General features: G+C 34.1%; 2 protein-coding genes and 1 long non-coding RNA gene across 8 annotated transcripts; all 3 read left to right on the top strand.

Moving 5' to 3' along the window:
- The first annotated feature begins 2,867 nt into the window (after positions 1-2,867).
- LOC120088606 lies at positions 2,868-4,805 on the top strand. 4 transcript variants are annotated; one of them, XR_005484981.1, is made up of 5 exons: positions 2,868-3,361; positions 3,456-3,532; positions 3,617-3,670; positions 3,796-3,865; positions 4,633-4,805. It is a non-coding gene; the product is annotated as an uncharacterized LOC120088606 (long non-coding RNA). The 4 variants fall into 4 exon arrangements; XR_005484979.1 differs by lacking the exon at positions 4,633-4,805 and adding an exon at positions 4,264-4,323; XR_005484982.1 differs by lacking the exon at positions 4,633-4,805 and adding an exon at positions 4,237-4,248.
- A 2,466-nt stretch (positions 4,806-7,271) lies between these two features.
- Positions 7,272-9,591, top strand: LOC120087750 (60S ribosomal protein L10a-like). Its single transcript, XM_039044637.1, has 6 exons — positions 7,272-7,377; positions 7,597-7,637; positions 7,964-8,183; positions 8,563-8,728; positions 8,982-9,187; positions 9,358-9,591. The coding sequence occupies exons 2-6, from the start codon at positions 7,633-7,635 to the stop codon at positions 9,409-9,411; spliced, it is 651 nt and encodes a 216-aa protein (XP_038900565.1). The 5' UTR covers positions 7,272-7,377; positions 7,597-7,632; the 3' UTR covers positions 9,412-9,591.
- A 2,212-nt stretch (positions 9,592-11,803) lies between these two features.
- Positions 11,804-19,795, top strand: LOC120087968 (protein HIRA). Of its 3 annotated transcripts, XM_039044990.1 has the most exons (11): positions 11,804-11,957; positions 12,533-12,705; positions 13,586-13,861; positions 14,168-14,419; positions 14,519-14,916; positions 14,994-16,014; positions 16,756-16,966; positions 17,142-17,382; positions 17,642-17,764; positions 18,179-18,296; positions 18,835-19,191. In XM_039044990.1, exons 2-11 carry the CDS (start codon positions 12,598-12,600, stop codon positions 19,189-19,191), a joined length of 3,105 nt encoding a protein of 1,034 aa, XP_038900918.1. In that variant the 5' UTR covers positions 11,804-11,957; positions 12,533-12,597. The 3 variants fall into 3 exon arrangements, with proteins under 3 accessions (XP_038900918.1, XP_038900919.1, XP_038900920.1); XM_039044991.1 differs by having other exon boundaries at positions 11,818-12,705; positions 18,835-19,795; XM_039044992.1 differs by lacking the exons at positions 11,804-11,957; positions 12,533-12,705 and having other exon boundaries at positions 13,720-13,861; positions 14,165-14,419; positions 18,835-19,795.
- Positions 19,796-21,442: the final 1,647 nt, after the last annotated feature.

A 21,442-nucleotide genomic window follows, 5' to 3' on the forward strand; every position in this document is an offset into this window, starting at 1 on the left:
GTCCACATCTCTAACGTCCCACCTCATATCAATTCCTATGTCCTCAAAGGCTCCACATCACAACCCTAAAACAACCCACCGCCACCAAAATCAATCGCATCCATCCCATTGGTCCAAATTCCCCAATCAAAATCAAACCTTTTTCCCCCTCTAATTTCATACCTTTTTTTTATATATAAAAACCCATGTCTTTTGTCCGCCTCACAAACTTTTCATCTCCTCTGCCATATAATAACCACACACACAAAAAAGGAAAAAAAATTGTTCTCTAGATTTTTTATTTCAGAATGCTACTTTTTTAATCGTTTAAGTTTTGAGTTTAGCTTCGATTTAGTTTTCATGTTTCAAAAGGTTAGAATCTTAACATTTTTTTTTAACAAGTTAAAATTTTAGCATTGAGATTTGAGTTTTGTTTAAATTTGATCTATTTTAAGATTTTTAACTTTTAACTTCCAATTTTCACTAAATAATTATCTTTCATATTCATTGTTAAAGTATTAATTTAAAATAATCATAATTAATGTGGCTTAACTATGTTCATCACTTTTAAATTAATTTTAAAATTTTAATGCATTATTGTTTTAAGTTAAATAATAGACATTAAAAGCAAAAATTTAGGGTGGGTATTTAGTGAAAAAGTAAGATTGAAAGTGTAAATCTTGAAACATAAGAATCAAATTGAAGCAAACCTCAAATTTCAAGAGTAAAATTGTAAGATTTTGAAACCTATAAATTAAATAAAATTCAAATTCAAAACTCAAAGATTAGAAGTAAAAATTTCGATTTATATTGAAGCTAAACCTAAAATTTAGGAGGGAAAATGTATTTTCCTCTATCAAATAAAATAAAAATCCCTCAATTTTCACCCAAAAACACCCTTTTCCAACGTTGTCAATCCCTTTGCCATTCAAATATCCAAAAAAAATAAAAATTAAACAATTAAATTGAAAAAAAATAATAAAAAAAAACTCTGACGTGTACTCTAAACCCCCACACAACCCTTCTATTTAATTATCATCTCCCACTCCCAAAATTCAATCACCCAATCGCTATGATTCCTCCAAATTGCTCCGATTCCGACGATTGTCTTTCCGTCGGACCAAACGGTACGGTCCCTGCAGCATCCCCTGCCGGTGCGTCGGCCGGAGAATCTAGCGGCGGTGGTGGAGTTGAGAAATTGAAGGGTTATTGTGGGATTCGAGAGCGGCTGAAGAGGCACCGTGAGGAGGTGGCCGGAAAAGTGACTGTGCCGGAGAAATGGGGCAAAGAGGAGCTGCTAAAGGATTGGATCGACTACTCGGCATTCGACAGAATCTTGGCGGCAGGTAGAATTGCATCGGCGAGGGCGTCGCTTGTGGCGGAGGGACAGCGGGCCAGTTGCCGTTCACGGCGGAGGGTAGAAAGTAGGTGTTGAGATGGAGAAAACCCGTTTTAAATTACTTTTTACTTTTTAATTAAGTTTAATTAACAACTTTGAATTGATATTAATGTCATTTATAGAGAGATTAAACATAAACACGCGTCTTAAAAATTCATACTTTGGTCTTCGTTGATTTCATTTGTATGTGTGAAATTAAATTGTGTTGGGTTTATAGTTTTAATTTGCTTTTACTTTTATTTAGTTTAATATTTGTAATAAATCCTTTGAATTATTGGAGCTTCCAGTTAATTTATCTCATTTTGGGGTTGGTTATTTGGCTTGCTATTATATTACACATTTAAAGTTGTTTAAAATACAAATTATTGTCGGAAAGATAGATCTTCTGTCCAATATGATATTTTCGTTGTGCCTCTCTAGATGAGGTATATACCTTTTGAAGTTATCATTCTATTCGGCGAGATTTTCAAAAAAAAATTTAATTCGTTGAGTTGACTTTATATTTTTATTAATTTTTGTATATTGAGTACAATATCTAATATTTGATTATTTGATGTTTTCACTTGAAAAATAAACTTTAATTCCTAAGTTGATTGATTTTCTTGGATGCTCGATCTTGGGTTTAATGATCTTTTTGGATGGTTGACTTTTGGACTTTTTGACTGGGTTGGATTAGCCTGTTTTTTGGGTTTGAAACTTGCCTGATTCTCAAAACTATTCTTTAGAGCTTTCATCTTTCAAATTTCATATTTCCGTGAGAGCTTTGGCCTTTGATCCAATTTATATTTTTCACAATGAACATGGACTTTCGTTATGATGGCATGATAACTTGTGATTAATCGAAATTTATCATTCAACTGATTATTTGTATCTTATAAACATGTGAGATATTCCTCAAAATGTTCTCTCAAGATGGTGTTTCTTTATATTCACGATTGTTGTGATTTTTTTACTTAATACGTACTTGAGCTTTATAAATTTGATAATGATACCATAACATATAAACATGAATTTCCATCTCAAAGTCAATTAGTTAGGAGTAATTCACAAATATTTTTATATTTTCAATGTAGAATATTCAACCGTTTTTTTAATAATTATTGAACTATTTGTTTGTTTGGTTTGATTCGCTATATGTGAACCCCCGCCAAAAAAAAAAAAAAATCACATGGCATTGTGTCATTGATTAGTACTTTGAGAAACTTTATGATAACTTTTAATATAACACTCTGCATTTTTTTTAGTAATAATGTAATTTCAGTAATTTTTATTATTTAAGGACATTTTTTCTTTAAATTTTGGACTTCAAGTGTAATTGCGGGAATTTAATTATTAATATTGAAACTATTCAATTTGAAAATTAATGGCAGGAATTAATTTCATTTTTGGGAAAGAAATGAAGTTAATAAAATAAAGTGGAATACGGAAAAAAATAAAATAAAGTTTATTTTATTTACTTTTTACTTTTTATTTGTATTATTATTATTATTATTAAAAAANTATTAAAAAAAAAAAAACAAATTCCCTTCTCTTCTCCCTCATGCGACTGCCCCCCCCTCAATTTTTTCCCTGCTCGTCGCCGAACTCGACCAGCCGCCCGTCCTCCTCAGCCCATCGTCCAGACTGCCGCTGCCCGAGCCCAGCAGCCGATCTCCTTCGCGCGTCTCGCCTAACGGTTCCGTCCACGAGTAACGCGTGCCACCACCGGCCCCAACCACGCGATCTCTCCCTTCTCAGTCGCATGTCCGCACCTCTCCTCGTCGCCGACTCTACGCACCGTAGTTTCGCATGCCTTCGCTCACATCGCGTCGGTCGTCGTCAACTCCCAGCCATCCGCGGGTTCCAGATCTAAAGTCATGTGTGTCTTTCGTCGTTCGTGGGTTCGATGCCGTTGCTAGATCTGTCCAGGCGTCCACCGCCGCTTCTTCGTCTACCGCCGCCCAGCCCATACCGCCGACGCGGTTACCATCAGATCTGTTTTGGGTAAGATTTTAGTTTTAGGTGATTTCCTTGAAGTTTTGGGTGTTATTTTGTTTTGAAATCATTTTATTAAAATCCATTATGTTTGGATTTTCAGAAGCTAGATTCGAAAGATTTTGGGGACGTTGTTCATCGAGAAAGAGACCAATTTTCGACAGAAATTGTTAAGTTTGGGTGAGTAGTTGGGCTGGTTGTCTTTTGGGTTAAGAGTACTTATGAAAAATTGAGTTACTAATTTTGGACTCAAATTATGTTCAGGTTGGCTTTTTGGTTTGAGTTTTAGAATTTATTTTGCGGCAAGCCACAACTTTGGTAAGTTAAATTTGGAGACTTTTGGTTTAATTTGGTTAATTGGATTTAGACCTCAAAGATGAGTTTAAAACTTTGGATTTATTATTTTTGGATCAAGGGTGCTAAATTAATATTTGTTGTTATAGGGTGGATTCAAAGCATTCCAAGAGTTGTAAGAAAGTTAATTACTTGGATTAATTTGTGACCAAATTTGAGGTAAGTAATCTTACTACTGGAACTGTCCACGGGTCAGACACTAGATATATGCTAGCATAATAGACGAATATCAGAACAGAACGATAGCATGATAAACGGATAGTATAGTATGACCGATATATGTTCTTGTATGAGAATTTGAAAGATTTATTTGTGCACGTACATACTTGCATGCTAGTAAGAGATGATACTTTATTCACTGAGGTTGTATTTGATATAAGGATATTGAGGCATATATGCATGTTGTATAGCCATGATGTTGAGGTGTATATGTATGTTATGAAACCATGTTGTGATCATTGTGATATTGAAGTCGTGATAATGTCTTTACTGATTAGTTAGATGCCCACTAGGTATTGTGTTTACTTCAGGATTCACCAAATTTGTGTTTCCTTCAGGATTCACCAAATTGTGTTTCCTTCGGGATTCACCAGAGATTGTGTTTCTTCCGGGATTCACCAGAGATTGTGTTTCCTTCGGGATTCTCCAGATTGTGTTTCCTTCAGGATTCACTAGGGATTGTGTTTCCTTCGAGATTCACCAGGGGTTGTGTTTCCTTCAGGATTCACCAGAGGTAGTGGGCATACTTAACTACAGTAGGATAGAAACCAGATTTGCATGTATGTATGTGTCCCATGAGGACTAGAGCAGTTTTTATGTTCCACCAGAGGTAGGCATCTAGAGGACATAGGTGTCTAGCCTGACCCCAGTAGTGGGGTTACTTACTGAGTATTTTATACTCATTCTTTCTCATGCTGTTGTTTCAGGTAAAAGTAGAGATGCACCGACGATTGACAAGCGAAATTCATGATCGAACCACTGGGACCAGTTTTATGCTTTTGCTCATAAGATTTAGATTTCTTTTCATGTTTTGCTTAACTTTCAGTTCTGATGTTTGAAACTTACTATTAAGAATTGTTTTTTGACTTATTTATTAATATTTATGATTTATGGGTACCATATTGTTGTTTTTAATATTTGAATTTAATGAAGGGCTTTTGAACTTACCTTATTTATTTTGCATTTATTTCACTATAAAAAATGTGTCATTTTAAGTTCTATGCATGAATGTATTTAGTAACGACCTAGCTTGAGTCCTAGGCAGTCGGGTCATTGCATTTAAGATCTCAAATATGGGTTTAGTAGATTTTTTAATGGGTAATTACAACGGATAACATTTTAGAGATAATAACCAAGTATATAACAATATTTAAAAAAAATTGTAAGCGATAGACTTCTATCATTTATAGACTTTTACTAGCGATATAGTCTATTATTGATAGACACATACTAGCAATATGGTCTATCATCGATAGACTATTTAAACTTTATTATTTTTGTATTTTTGTTTTTTACATTATGTTATATCTGTTAATACTTTTAACATGATTGTTATATTTGCAACCATTTTTTTTAATATGCATTCTTTTTATGGGCACGCTAACTACGTATTAGGGTAAGAATCACATGATGAACTAATTTTGAGAGTATTCCGGGCGTAGTTCTATTAATAATATAGTTTGTGTGCAATATAAGACGTACATTGATGGGATTAACAGTAGGAATACATTACGCATTAATATAGTTGATAATTTAATTTAGAGAATAACCCGTATAGTCATATGGTTAAGTACTAATATGGTGATCGTGAAAGTTACCTAAATTTAGGTAAACAAGTATTATGGTTCATCCATAAATTTATTGATTTTTTATTTGTCAAGTATCCAATAACCTTATTTTTATTTGATTCTAATATTAATCTTCTTGATTTATAAACCATGTGTTTGGAATATATTTTGAAGTGTTTAATTTAAAAGAAATATTTAAGAAGAAATTAGAGTGTTCGACAACAACTCAAAATAGTTTTTTAAGTACATTTTAATTATTTTTTTTCAAAAATATTTAAATAAAAATGAATTTTTAAAGTCAATCCAAACAAATCCAAAGACTTTGTAAATTGTTACAACCTTGTTATATTCATCTTATTTTAAAAAAATGTGAGCACTTTTCTCAAAGGCCTTGCTTAAGAACTTTACACATTGGAATCATGCCATATTAATGTAATTGAAGTTGATTTTATTTTCACATTTGATTGTAAATCTCAAGTGACAAAATTTGCTAACCTATTACATAGGCTCAAACACAATTCACCTTTTTATATTTTAAGCTAAGCTTTACGATTATAAATATCATAAATGTCTAAATTTTTATATTTATCTATTTTATGCAAAACTGTATACAAAATTTAGTAACTAATGCATCTTAAAAAAAAAAAAAAAAAAGAGTTTATTTAACAATTAATTTATTTTGTTTCTTTTTTTTTCCTCAAATTTTTTAATTTAAAAAATGTATTTTTTTTACGAACAATTATCCTTATTTTGTAATATACCTTTAGAATAGCTTCCAAACAAGGCATGGTATAAACCATCTCATGAACACTTTTCACTTGGAGTTATCATTTTACCCATTCTTTAATTCTCAGCATTGGTTTTAAATTTAAATATTTAATAAATTGGTAAATTATGAATATTTAGCTAGAGTGAGCTTAGTGGTAATTAGTAATGGTCTTCTTCTATAGAAATTAGAGGTTTGATCCTCGAGAGATTAGATTGAGAGAGACGAGAGTTCGAGACCAAAAACTAAGACCAGAGAGATGTGAGAAAAGGAAAATCTGAAATATACTTTTTGAATAGCTTTCAAACAAAGCATAATGTAAACCAGTTCATGAACAACTTTACTTGAATTCAAAAGTTATCATTTTACCTATCATTAATTGGTTTTAAATTTTAATATTCAATAAACTAGTTCATTATGTTTCTCCACAAAAGGAAAAAATAGCTAATTATGAATATTTAATTAAAAAAAAGTAAATTATGAATACTATTGTAAGATTGAGAGCAAAACGAGGTACTACGAGAACACAAATATCGAAAAAATATAATATTTATAAATAAATAAATAAACAATAATAACAAAGTGAAATTATGGAAAATATGAATTCTTTCTCTAAATAATGTCTCAACAAAATCCAAAAAAAAAAAAAAAAAAAAATATTTTACTGGCAATTTGACAATTAGAATATAACACTATTTGGACACTAAAAGATATGTGGTTATATGACACATGAATAGCTAGCATTAGACATGTAGACAATACGAGATAAGTCACTTGGACTTTTACGACGCTAAGTATGGACATCTATTTTGCTATATTATATTTATAATAAATTCGTTTGTTTTGATATTTTTGTAATTACGAGTCAACATGTCGTTTTTCCTCATCGATTGTCGTTCATCTAACAAGCCTAAGGCCCATTGACAACAATTTGGGCCAACGAACGGGCCCAATCTCAACTCGAAAATAAAGGCCTGAGCCCATGACTGGGGCAAAAACTACATGACCTAGGTTTATCATTAGCCCTTCTTTCTGGATCCGCCTCTCTTCGGCCTTCCATTATATATCTATTCTCAGTTTACCAATCGAGAAACCCTAGCTTCGCGTCTTCTCACCAGGTACACATTCATCCCTGTTCTTTCCAGCCGAAATTTATTTTGTTGAAACTGCTACTCATTTCTCTATCCTTGTGAAATTTTTCCTGTTGTTTCTTCTTCCTTCAATATGATTTTCAGTTCTTGATTCTCTGTATTTTTCTTTCTAGCTTACGCCTTGGATTTGGTTCCATTAGTTAGTTTGTTAAATTTTTGGTTTATTCGTTTTCGTTTTCTCACCAGTCTGTAGCTGCTCATAGGAAAGATAAAGCTCCGAAAATGAGGTATGTAGTTTTATTTACGGTTTAGATTCTACTTTCCAGAACGAACTTGACTATCGCGTCTGTCGTTTTGATTAAATTTGCCGGATTCATGAAGTTGGGTCCTGTTATTAATGCCTGCAAATAATCTAAATATTTGATTGAGGTAGATTTGTAATTATGAAGTTGGTACTGCTAGAATTTATTTAGGGTTATAGTTTTACCGACGGGAGTGACAATACTTGTTTGTGCGTTCATACTAAGATAAAATCTTGCTTTTTTGGAGTCTTTGGTTGCAGATGGGTTCCTTGGTATTTACTGAATGCTGTTTTGTTGGTTTGTATTTGCAGCAAACTTCAGAGCGATGCGTTGAGAGAAGCCATTTCATCTATCTTTGCTGATAGCAGTGAAAAGAAGCGCAACTTTACTGAGACCATTGAACTTCAGATTGGACTGAAGAACTATGATCCACAAAAGGACAAGCGTTTCAGTGGATCAGTGAAGTTGCCCCATATCCCTCGCCCTAAGATGAAGATTTGCATGCTTGGAGATGCTTACCACGTTGCAGAGGTAAACATTATATACTCTTCACATCTTCACTTGTCGTGTCCAGTAATTATTGTCCTCGTTTTCTTTCCCTTAAAAGAGATTCCTAGTTTGTACGTTGCTTTCTTGTTGGAGTTTGGGTTACGGTGCTGTGTTTACTAAATGTACGAAAAATATCAACCGCAGTAACATTTGGATGAAGTTTATAGTTTGCAGCATTTTCTATTTGTGATTTAATGTTTAATAGGTATGGTGCTGAATTCTTCATTCATAACAATAGAGTGTTTGTACTTATCTTGGAAAATAATGTACTTTTCTGGGATTTCTTTCCAGTTAGATTGAAATTAAAGACACTTACACTTCAGCTCTGGTCTTTTGCTGAATGTGTTTATTCTTATTATAGGCAGAGAAGATTGGTCTGGATTATATGGATGTTGAAAGTCTGAAGAAGCTAAACAAGAACAAGAAGTTGGTGAAGAAACTTGCCAAGAAGTATCATGCCTTTTTAGCATCTGAAGCTGTTATCAAGCAAATTCCCCGTCTTCTAGGCCCTGGGCTCAACAAGGCAGGCAAGTATTCTTATGTAGTAGACATCTGGAATTTACCCTTGATCTAGTGACTCGAGTTAGAAATGTTTTCTTAGCTCTATCAATTGTTGTTTACAGTGGTGATGGTAGTAAATGTTATAATTTGGTACTTCATTGTCTACTTTCTGGTTAAGCTCTTCATTGGCTGCACACTTAAATTTTGAATTTCAATTTTTTCTTTTGAAGGAGGAAACTGTTTTTGTAATTTGTACTAAGATTAATATTGTCATTACAGGAAAGTTCCCTACCCTGGTCACTCAGCAAGAATCCCTCGAATCTAAAGTAAATGAGACAAAGGCCATGGTTAAGTTCCAATTGAAGAAGGTTCTTTGTATGGGTGTAGCCGTAGGCAATGTTGCCATGGAAGAGAAACAAGTTTTTCAGAATGTTCAAATGAGTGTCAATTTCCTTGTTTCCTTGTTGAAAAAGAACTGGCAAAACGTAAGTCACGGGCCGTATTTTTCCACTATGTTATTTTAGCTCTGTTTTAAATTTATGCACCAAGCATACTCAAGGCTCGGCTCACTTAGAAATGCTCTTTACACTTAATAATGATTCACTGCCCTTTTTATCTAATAATAAGTAATAATGTGATGTTTCTTGTTCATCAGGTGAGGTGCTTGTACCTGAAGAGTACAATGGGGAAGGCATATCGAGTCTTCTGAGGAATTTTCATAACTTAGATATTACCGTTTGTTCTTAAATTGAAGAAGAACCAGGTTGAGATGAAATTTTATATTTATGATTTATGAAAATTTTCCTGTTTGTTTTTTTTTAGTAAACTATTAGCTCTGCACAATCGTTAATACTTCTGATGGGAGTAATGTGTTTTTTGTTCATCTTCTTGTTTCACTTTGTTTTGTTTTATTTTTTGTTTTAATTTATTTTTGCGTATTGTTTAGTTTCAACTGGAGAACATCAAATCAGTTGGCGCAGGTTCTTCCAGTTATTCAAAATTAATATTACGAAAATTTTTATATTGAACTTGGGATTACTGATTAGGCCTCCAGATATACTGATCCTTGAATCTTATTTTTGTTGATATATGTTAAGAATTATGATTAAGACTCTTTTCTTCAACTTTGAATTAGATTAATTGATGGTCATCCTTGATGAACTTTAATTAGAATGATCTGTATGTTTTACAAGTTGGCCTTAATTAATACGTCATTTGCTTCTAAAATGTTGATTCTAAATGTAATTTGTTGCTTGCAAGTATTGAGTTCACCATCCGTTTGGTGCGATTGTTTATGATTGGACCATACTTCATACGATTCTTTGTTTGTGATATGTGATATTTGTTATCAACGTAAGTTGATAGATTGATAGGAAAAAAACCCCTTTTGGTCCTTAGTTTATCCTTAAATTTTGAGGTTTTGAGTTTGGTTTCTAACACTTAATAAAGAAAATTAGGGTGTGTTTGGAATGTCTTTTTAATTGATTAATATAAAAATAAGTTATTTTGAAAAATATTTAACCAACTGCTCAAAATGTTAAAAAGTGAGTTTTGTAAAATAAGTTGGGTTGGGATAAATATTTGGAATCAACTTGTTATGTTAATCTTTTTCTAATTTGTAGGATAACTTTTGGTCGCCACGACCTCCAAACTATCTAGTAAAATAATTAGATAAAATAAATAGCTTCAACCTTGTCAATTATAAGTATAAAACATTTTAAAGTCATTCTGATCTGACCCTTGAGATGCTAAAAATCCAAGTGATTAAGTGATATTCTAAGACTGTGAAAGGGAGGAGACAATTTTTATAAATTTACTTATCTAATTTAAAATGTCGTCATTATGTGGAATAACAATAATTACATAATGCACCTATGTATCTATTTGTGTACTAAAAGTGTACATTTAAATAAGATTTTCAACATTTGATTATGGGTCTGAATTAAAAGCACATGGCAATATTTGTTATACTAAAAAAATAGAAGTTTGTTTAGACATTTTATCTTTAATTTGGCGATGTCTAAAGATTTAAAGATTTGTTGACAATTTCTAAATCTAATTAACTTTTAATTTATTTGCTGTTAAAAACAACATTGTAAAGTAAAAAGCTACCATGTAGTTATGATGATTTGTACCTTTAATCTAATAGGGAGGATGACAGGTAAATTAGCTAAGTTATACTTTCGTTAATAGTATGTGTTTGAGTATAGACAATCTATTAGTCTACGAATTATAATAGTATCTGTTTGAGTATAAATAATCTATTAGTCTGGATTATAAAGAATTTATATTTGAGGTGTAATTTTAATATGAGTTAATAATAGTTTTAGTTTTATTGTAGATAGGTGTTAGTTACAATAATTTAAATTTCAACTATTATAATGAAAGATACAAATATTGAAAGGACTGTATAGCCCACTCCATCCAAGAATGTTGGTGATAACCATTTCACTTTTAGTTTGATTTCTAAAAAATTTATGGGTATTTTCTTAGAATTTTTCAATTATGGTTTTCATCTCTATTATTTGAAATCCTAGTAAATTCTAAAACAAAAACAAGTTTTTTAAAACTATTTTTTTAATTTAAAACTTCAATTGACTTTTCAAAATTAGTAGAAAGGAGATGACAAATATAAGAATTTATGGGTGGAAGTAATGTTTCAAGTTAACTTCATAAACAAAAAAATCAAGAATCCATTTGACAATTTGTTTTTTTGAAAATTAAGTTTTTTCCCTTAATCTTTATTTTTTAAATTGGTGAAGTCTATGATTTAAAAATTTCATAAAAATCTCTAAATTTCGAAATTTCAAGAATATTTCAATTTCTTCCCGACATTAAAAAAAAAGTTCGATTATTAAATTAATTACATTTGTCCAGTTAAAATTTTTCAAAACGATGCAAATTATGATAAGACATGGAAAGAAAAAAAAGCGGGACCATAAAACATTTTATGAATTTCAAATTTGGATCGCAAATATTATTTTGCAACTTGAATTGGAAAAAAAAAAAAAGGATTAAAAAGGGGAACAAATTCGGTCGTTATCATAGGAAAAAAACCTACCCACATTACTCCGTAAAAACACGATTGAAAATATCGGCACGGACCACGCTTTGTTGTTGTTGTATTTGATGTTGTTAGCGCACAAAAGAAAGCGAGAGTAAGCAAAGCAAAGAATCTGCAGCGATAGAAACCAAAGAAGAAGAAGAAGAAGAAGAAGAAAAAGAAGATTAAAGAACAGAAGGCGACTCTTAAAAGTAAAAAGCTAATTCCTTCTTTCTCTTCTCTTCTATTCTCTTGCTTTTGATTTTCGTTTTCTCATCTCATTGCTTTCAATTCTTGTTTCGATTCCAAGATTACATTACCATTTTTCTTTAAGCTCACTTCTTCTCTTTCCTCGCACATCGGCGGCCCCTTCTGTCTGTCATTTTCAATTTCTGATTCTCTCTCCCGCCCACTTTCGCCTTTTCGCCTTTTCCAACTTCTTAGCTTCGCTTCTGACTTCTATCAGGAGCTTTCAACTTATTCCTTCGTTTTCGCTACTCTTAGCTCCGTCACTTTACTGGGTTTGTTCCACTTCTAGGGTTTTCGTTGATTTTTACTTCAGGGTTTAGGACCAGGCCTCTTCTGGTCCGCATTCTAGGGTTCTACGCTGAGCTGGAACTGGAAGGGTTTGGTTGTTTTTCTCTCTGTTGCTTGGCATTCAGTCTTTTCTCAACAGTTTCACGTTACCAGACTCGAATTCTGTGGCCCTTTTTGTTTTTGAAATTTGGGTTTTCTTAGGGCTCTGTTTTACGCAATTGTACTGAGTTTTTTTTATTGTGTTGGAAAGCGATGAGTTGACAAGAAACAGCCTGAGGGTGGTGGGAGGGTTTGTTGCTGGGTTTGGACTTTGAGATGATTGCGGAGAAACCTAGTTGGGTTAGGCATGAGGGCATGCAAATTTTCTCGATTGATGTCCAACCTGGTGGACTGAGATTCGCTACTGGAGGAGGTGACCATAAGGTACTTGTTCTAATAATTTTTTACTCTAGTTGGTGGATAACATGAACCGACTTCCATTTTTCTTTATAATGGGTGCTGAGAAAAATGTACATCTTTTTTCCAATTGAACGCAATAGCAGTGGCACTATCACTGCCCTTTTACTTTATAGTTTTTGAGACTTATTGTATAAACTTGTATGAATTTCTTGCATTCTGTTTCCCATTTTGCTTGTAATCTTACTTATGCCGGAAAAGACTATATTACATGTTGAAGATGATAAAATAGTCCTGAATAGTGCTCATTTCGTGTTTTTGAGGATGGTTGAATCAATTTATGTAGAAATTTCCACATCTTTAAGCTCCCATTACCGTTTTAAAAAAGAGGTTGGCCGTTTGAATCCAAATCTATTCCCCTTCTCCTAAACATCGTAATTTGTTTACTTCATATGACTTGTGATGGTCTGAGCCCCTAGCCATCTTGTTAGGTATCCCGACACGAGGCACACCCATTTACAACTTGTCATTGTCTTCATGGGCATCTCTTCTGCTGAGCTAACTATTGATACCCGTTTGGTGATGGAAACCCTTTTCCAGTCTAGCTTTGAAATCTGGTTTTGGTTGTCATAGGATTTTGAGTTGAATAGTCAGAGAGTTATTATGAGAGTTTCCATATATACAAGCATGTGCCTCAAGCTATGATTTACAAGAGTACAATTGTGTTGAAGCATGGTTAGCAAGTATGGATTTGTCATTTTCGTAGTGGCATTGGTCGTCATATGTGATTACTGTACTTGTAGCGTAATCAATGAAAAAACTGGTTTTTCTGTTATTGATAAAATTTTCTGATTATATTCAATTATGTAAACTATTACATCACTTTCTACTTCCTGCACTCCTGCAGGTTCGGATATGGAATGTGAAATCTGTTGGTAGGAGCTTAGAAGACGACGATTCGAATCAGAGGCTTCTTGCAACTCTTCGTGATCACTTTGGGTCAGTTAATTGTGTTAGATGGGCTAAGCATGGTCGTTATGTGGCATCAGGGTCTGATGATCAAACAATTCTTGTTCATGAAAAGAAACCTGGTTCAGGGACCACTGAATTTGGAAGTGGGGAGCCACCAGACGTCGAGAATTGGAAAGTTGCTATGACATTGAGGGGGCACACTGCTGATGTGGTAATGATTTAGCTTCTAACTTTTCTTTTTTCTTTTTCTTTTTTTTTTTTTTTTTTTAAATTTTAAATTTTTTTTTATTTAACATGCCATGCATTTGATTAAATTTTTGTCGGTCACTACTTTTCAAAATAATAAGAACCAATAAGGGAGAATCAAGCCCCTCGTGTCTCTTTTTTAAAAAATCGAACTACTTTTTGTTGTAGGTTGGTTATTATTTCTCATTTATATATTTAATTGTTATGCTGACTGATGTACACACTTATAATGGCATCTAACCTGGGAGTTATATTTCAATGCATGAAGTAGGTGGATCTTAACTGGTCTCCGGATGACTCGACATTAGCAAGTGGGAGTTTAGATAACACAGTTCACATATGGAATATGAGCAATGGTATTTGTACAGCTGTTTTAAGGGGCCACTCTAGCCTTGTCAAAGGAGTTGCCTGGGATCCCATAGGCTCTTTCATAGCCAGTCAATCGGATGACAAGACGGTTATTATATGGCGAACAAGTGACTGGAGCCTTGCTCACCGAACTGATGGCCACTGGACAAAATCTGTATGTTTGTTCATTTTATGTATGGTTTTTTGTATTTGCTTTTGTTTCTTGATTTTATAATTTTACTATATTTACATTCTTGTGGTTTTTCTTTTCCAGCTTGGTTCTACATTTTTCCGGCGTTTAGGCTGGTCACCTTGTGGACATTTCATCACCACCACTCATGGTTTTCAGAAGCCCAGGCATTCTGCACCAGTCTTGGAGAGAGGGGAATGGTCTGCCACATTTGATTTCTTAGGACACAATGCTCCTGTTATTGTTGTGAAATTCAATCATTCTATGTTTCGGAGGAATTTAACTAATGCTAATGAGATGAAGGCTGTTCCTGTTGGGTGGACAAATGGAGCTTCGAAGATTGGAGGCAAAGAGTCCCCATCATATAATGTGATTGCAATTGGGAGCCAGGATCGCACTATAACTGTTTGGACGACAGCAAGTCCTCGCCCTCTTTTTGTTGCCAAACATTTCTTTACTCAAAGTGTTGTTGATTTATCTTGGTATGACTCTGAATGTATCATCTACTACACCTTAATTTGTAACTACGTATAATTTTCACATTTTCCTATTGGAGCAGGAGCCCCGATGGATATTCACTCTTTGCATGTTCCTTGGATGGGTCGGTGGCAACATTCCATTTTGAAGTTAAAGAAATTGGACAGAGGTTACCTGATGCAGAACTCGATGAGATCAAGAGAAGTCGTTATGGTGATGTTAGAGGTCGGCAAGTGAATTTAGCTGAAACTCCTGCTCAACTAATGCTTGAAGCCGCTTCATTAAGGCAAGTCTCGAGCAAGAAAGTGGTTTCAGAAATTCAACAAAACCAGACACAGGCAAAACCTTCAATAGATGTGAGGGATGCCACCAAGGCTTTGGAGGCCCAAGTTGACGATTCAAAGAAGAGTGGGGGAGCTGGTGGGGATGGTTTAAATAAGGTTTCCTCTGCTCCCCCAAAGATTTCTAGTCCTGTGAAGCAAAGAGAATATAGAAGACCTGATGGAAGAAAGAGAATTATTCCAGAAGCAGTTGGAGTGCCTGTTCAGCAGGAAAATAAGTCTGGTGGGATTCAGAGTAGCAATGCGATTGATTTCCCTTCTATGTCATCTGACCAAAAAAAGGATAATAATGGTGTGACTGCTCCTGAATGTGTAAGGGAAAGTTCCGTGAGGGGAGTACCAAGCAAACATACTGATTCAAAGGAACGCACAGGGGTCACTGCTCGAGCAACAATCAGTGATAGTTTAGTCATCGAGAAGGTTCCGCCCTCTGCAGGTAAAGATGCAAATATCATAATGGATCATTCTGGGAATTTGAAGACATCAAGTTCATTGGCTACTTGTAGTTCTGTACTGTCAATTAGGGTGTTTGATAAGAAAGCAGGGGAATATAATGAGCCAATTTGCTTGGAAGCTCGACCAAAGGAGCATGCTGCTAATGATATTATTGGGGCTGGAAACGCATCAATGTTGAAAGAAACAGTTATTTCTTGTACTAAGGGATCTAGAAATCTGTGGTCTGATAGAGTCTCAGGGAAAGTCACTGTTTTGGCTGGAAATGCAAATTTCTGGGCAGTAGGGTGTGAAGATGGATGCCTACAGGTAATTACTGGCTATCTAATATTTAGTTACAGCTATTTTGAGGCATTACGATTAAGTAGGAGTATGCTTGGATGGTATGCATACGATGTCTTATGCAATGTTTTTAAATGCCCAAGGTGCCTTAAGGCGCAATGGCCCTTTGGAGCCTAGGCGCAAGGCGCACAAAAAAGTGCGGACTTTTTTTTTGTGAGGCGCACTATATATAAAAATATTACATTAAAAAGAGAGTATAATTGAAGTGGAAATATGGAGAAAAGGGCCCAAAACACAAGAAATTTTACATTTAGGTTTGGTAAACTTGATCCTTTTAGTTAATAAGGCAAATCTTTAATTATTACTATTTTTTAAAAATCATTGAAAAGCCCCAAGGTGCAGGGCTTTGATCCTTGGGGCTTCACAAAAGGCTTGCGCCTAAGGCGTGCCTTATTTTGTGAGCCTCGCTTTTCCAAGGTGAGGTGCCAGACCTGTGCTTTGGGCCTAGGTGCTCGCCCGAGAGGGCTTTTTAAAACACTGGTCTTATGATGGTACAGCTAGACTGTCTTGATACAAGGAGCGATGGTTATTATTTGAGACTGAAGTTTTTACATTCTTGGCAATAGAGCAGATACTTAATGAAGTTATTAGTTAATGTTAGTCGTATTACTCCAGGCTGCCAGAAGTAAATTCTGTCTGATATAATAATAAAACATTATGCATTTCTATGAGTTTCATATTTTGTCATACGTTTTTATTCACGAGTAGGTCTATACCAAGTGTGGTAGACGGTCTATGCCAACTATGATGATGGGATCTGCTGCTACATTTATCGATTGTGATGATTGCTGGAAATTGTTGCTGGTGACAAGGAAAGGATCCTTGTATGTTTGGGATCTGTTTAACCGCAGTTGTCTCCTTCATGACTCGCTGGCATCGCTAATTCCTTTGAACCCCAACTCATCCACGAAAGATTCTGGTAACATTCAACATTTGAAGTAGTATATCGTAGTGTGATGCTAATACCAAATTTCTTTTTCTTTCTTTTTCTTTTTCTTTTCCCATGTTTCCGTTGTTTCCTAGAGATCGTGTTTTCCTTGTTTCCTATAGAAATCTGCCAATCTGATTTGAGGGCTGAACCTTCACTCTTTCAGGCACAATTAAAGTTATTTCTGCCAAGCTGTCAAAATCTGGTTCTCCTCTAGTTGTTTTGGCTACTCGCCACGCTTTTCTCTTTGATATGAGCCTTATGTGTTGGTTGAGAGTAGCAGACGACTGTTTTCCTGCATCAAATTTTTCCAGCTCTTGGAACTTGGGGTCTATCCAGAGCGGAGAGCTTGCTGCACTGCAGGTTGATATCAGGAAATATTTGGCTAGAAAGCCAGGTTGGAGCAGGTCTGTTCTTTCCTTTCACCAGAGTTCTGAAGCTTTAAGAACTTGAGTTCTGACTAGTTTTCAGAGATGATTCAATTTCATGATCATGATATTGATCTCAACATGTTTGGTTCTTTTAATGTCACATGATTGACTTGGAAGGAAGAGGGGTTTTTAAATGATTTATTATTCTGTCATTCTGACAGGTTCTTAGTTAGTTTCAAGATCTTATTTACCTAATTTTGAAGTCAATTTTATGAGTTCTGTTTCTTCATTCTAGGGTCACTGATGATGGGATGCAGACACGTGCTCACCTAGAGACTCAGATGGCATCTGCACTAGCATTGAAGTCACCTAATGAGTATCGCCAATGGCTTCTATCATACATACGCTTCTTGGCAAGGTGATTCACATTTAACACATCTTGATTTACTTTAGCACATTTTTATAGCCCATCTCTTATTGCAAACGTGCCTATGTGTTTTTTGCACGTTGTTTTAGGAGCATAAAGTTTTGAATTTATCAGAAGAGTTTGGATATTTTAGGTAGATCTAAGAAAGATGTTGATACCAATACATGAGTTGTAAACACCATTTCTGTTCTAGAGTTCAAATTTTCTGGGCATCAGAACAGGTGCATGACGTCTTTGATTTGGGAGGCATAAGAGGCTTACCGTTCTTTTTCCTCTTTGATGATGGGATTTATTAGTAGTTTGTGGTTTTGTTTGGTTAAATGATGTAATTTAATTTTCATTAAGAAAATTTTACAGCATTTCAGTTCACGTCTGTACTTGGTGTTTTTGTTTTCTTGATCACAGAGAAGCAGATGAATCACGGCTACGTGAGGTTTGTGAGAGTTTACTAGGACCGCCAACTGGGATGGCTGGAGATGCATCTGCGGATACAAAGAATCAAGCCTGGGATCCTTGTGTGCTTGTAAGACTTTGTTAACCTGCCCTGCAAAAGCCATTTCACACATGCATTATACCTAATAACAAATACCTATTTTGTTTGCTGCCTTCAAGTCTTTTAACATGTAGAATTGTTTTGCTTTTATTAGTTAATATTGTGTCTTTCCGCATTCAGTTTTTGTTTCCCTTCCTCAATATAATTTTCTTTGGAAATTCTTCTGATTGGTTTGAATCACATGATAGATGTCTGTAGTGATGATTCTTTTACATTTTTCTAACTTTGATAAACTCTCTGAGTAGTGAGTACTTGTTTAGCTTCCCTATGCTTAAATCTAAGATCATGTCAAGAGTTCCACGACTCAAAATCTTTGGGGCTTTGAACTAGGGTCACATTTTTTATAATCCTGTTATTTGTCTAAAGTTGGTGAAAGTCCGATTGTTGTGGATATTCATATTACTCTCCTTGCACCTCATAACTGTTTAGCTTTATAAGTGGCTGCCTGGATGAGGTTTCTGCGCCTTAAGAAGTTTATTTTACTCAAACTTTTTTATTATTTACGTAGGGAATGAGAAAGCACAAACTTCTAAGAGAAGATATACTTCCTGCCATGGCATCAAATAGAAAAGTCCAGAGACTGCTTAACGAATTCATGGATCTCCTCTCCGAGTATGAAAATGCAGAAAATAATATTGAGCCAAAAGCTCCCCTCCCTGCAACATCAAGCCTTCTGGAACCAGATCATGAACAGTCTACTCCACAGCAAGCAGATAAAATGGAAACTGACCCTACTGTTCCTCATCTAAAGGATTCCTCCAAGTTGGTAACAGATCAAACAAGTTTTGCTCCACCTGTAGATCAAGTTGATCTGGGCCATCCTGTAAAGGATCTAGTGAAGCTAGCTTCTGAAACGGAAAACTGACGTTCTAGTTGACCCAACGAATCACATCACATTCAGAACTAAATTCTGCAACTGACAGATTACGCTGCATTTGTAACGTATCACACCAAGTCATGTTCTTCAAGTTCATTCTTGAGATCATGCCTGCCAGTTCCCCATATAATATATGTGCATGAGAAAAGCTGTCTCCATTAATTGTCAGGGTCATTCTCTCCATAGGACCGTTCTATCTGAAGTAATAGTTCTTGTTCAAGAGTTGATTCTTAGGAATGATGGCTAGAAGTGAGAGTTTCTTTTTTTTCTTCTTCCATTTAACTTCTTTTTCTACATTTGTAAAATGTTGAAACATAGTGTTCATTTAGATAACTCAGAGCCACTTTGATTACCATATGTGAGTATGTCAGTAGATTCCCAAGTCTAAAGATATTGGTACTACATCAGTACAACCAATGGAAGCTTACTATCCTTAGATAGGCAAGGTCTCTGGAACTGATACAGATTTAGCTACAAACATTTGTATGATATTTGTGTTAAATGTAGATTGAAGGATTGTACGTTCATATCAAAATTTCTATCTATTTATCGAGAACCCTGCATCTGAAAATGGCTTTGATATTTTTGGTCAGCACAAGGGCATAGACATTAATCTACTTGTTGTCTACTTTTATTTCTGGCTTTCATCCGACGTTGCATAATTTGTATTTCCAGTTTCCATTATGTGTTTAAGCAGAGACAGGATATAGCAGGAAGGGAAGTTATTTGCAAAAACGGTCCAAACACTTCCAAGAGACTTCAAAATGGAAGGTGGAAAGACAGTATTGCTGTCTCATTATCATAGGAAGACATTGTTGAGGTACTGGAAATTTTGACATCTTTTGGGATAAATGGCAAATTTGATCATTGGAATTTAGGGGCGTTTTGTGTGCAGGTTTGAAATGCTAAGTTTAGTTATGGTAGGAGTTAGGTTGGGAGGTTTAGGTAACCTGGGTTTAAGAAAATTGTGTGAAGTATAAGTTTAGGAAGTTTGTGTTTGAAGTGTAGGTTTATAAAACTTGGGAATAAAGTGTAGATTTATAAATCTTGAGGTTGTGAAATATTTTATTATATTTAAATAGTGACTAGATTTTAGATTAGTTTACATTTATCATCTTAATTATTTTAATATAGTTAAGTTTAAAACAATCTAAGAAATTTAGGAGAGTATATATATATATATATTTTTTTTTTTTTTTTTTAAATTTTGCAATAGAGATTTGACGAAAATTATAATTTTATGTAATTTATTGTTTTAGTATTTTGATATTTTGATTTCATTAGGTTTTAAAATAAAATGTTATATAGACTTTTGTCACTTTAACTAATTTAAATTAGAATTTTCTATATACACAACTCAAACAAATATACTCAATCACATAATTGCAGTTTAATGGACTATTATTTTACACAAAATCTTGTCCAATTTACTTTTTAGTCATTATTCAAATTTTATTAAAAAAGTGCTAATAATAATAATAATAATAAAAGAAGCATGCAAGGGATTTTAGAAGGGAATGGGGAGAATTAAAAAAATATTCTAATAAATAATCTATACTATCTAAAAACGACTATTGGAGGAAAATATTCAATTTTCCTTTTGTCCTTTTTAGTTGATGATAATAGGGATATATTAGGCAGTTTTACATTTAAATAATTAAATAAATTATTTTGCTCTTAATTTTTAGCATCACATGAAAAAAAAATCTAATTCGTCTCTTATTTTTTTTAGCATGGACGTGAATGGAATTTGATTTCTTCTATTTAGTCATACTTGTTAAACATCATTGTACCTAATTTTGTTTAACTAGATGATAAGCAAAAAGTAGTTGAAGTTGATGGAAGCAAAGGAAAATGAAAGCTGAATCATCAATAATCAGAGTAAAGACAAACAAACATGAAGGGAAGAAGAAGGTAAGCTATCAATAGAGCTTTAACATCAATACATACTTAATTGTGCATTATGTCTATTTCAGAGATAGACAATGAATTTAAATTAAGAGAGACAGAGATAGAGTCTATCTCTGTCTATCTGAGATAGACCGTGATAGAGTTCTATCACTATTTATTTGAGATAGATAGTGATAGAGGGTTATCTCTGACTATTTTCTAGAGGTAGAACACTATCTCTAGAGAAAGTAGTATCTCAGGTAGACAAAGATAGACTTCAATGGTAAACCCTTATATTTGTTTCTATATGGTTTGCACTCTATATTTGTTTAGTCAAAAGGATCTATTG

The sequence above is a fragment of the Benincasa hispida genome, chromosome 10 (assembly GCF_009727055.1).
Source record: "Benincasa hispida cultivar B227 chromosome 10, ASM972705v1, whole genome shotgun sequence".
NCBI lineage: Eukaryota > Viridiplantae > Streptophyta > Magnoliopsida > Cucurbitales > Cucurbitaceae > Benincasa > Benincasa hispida.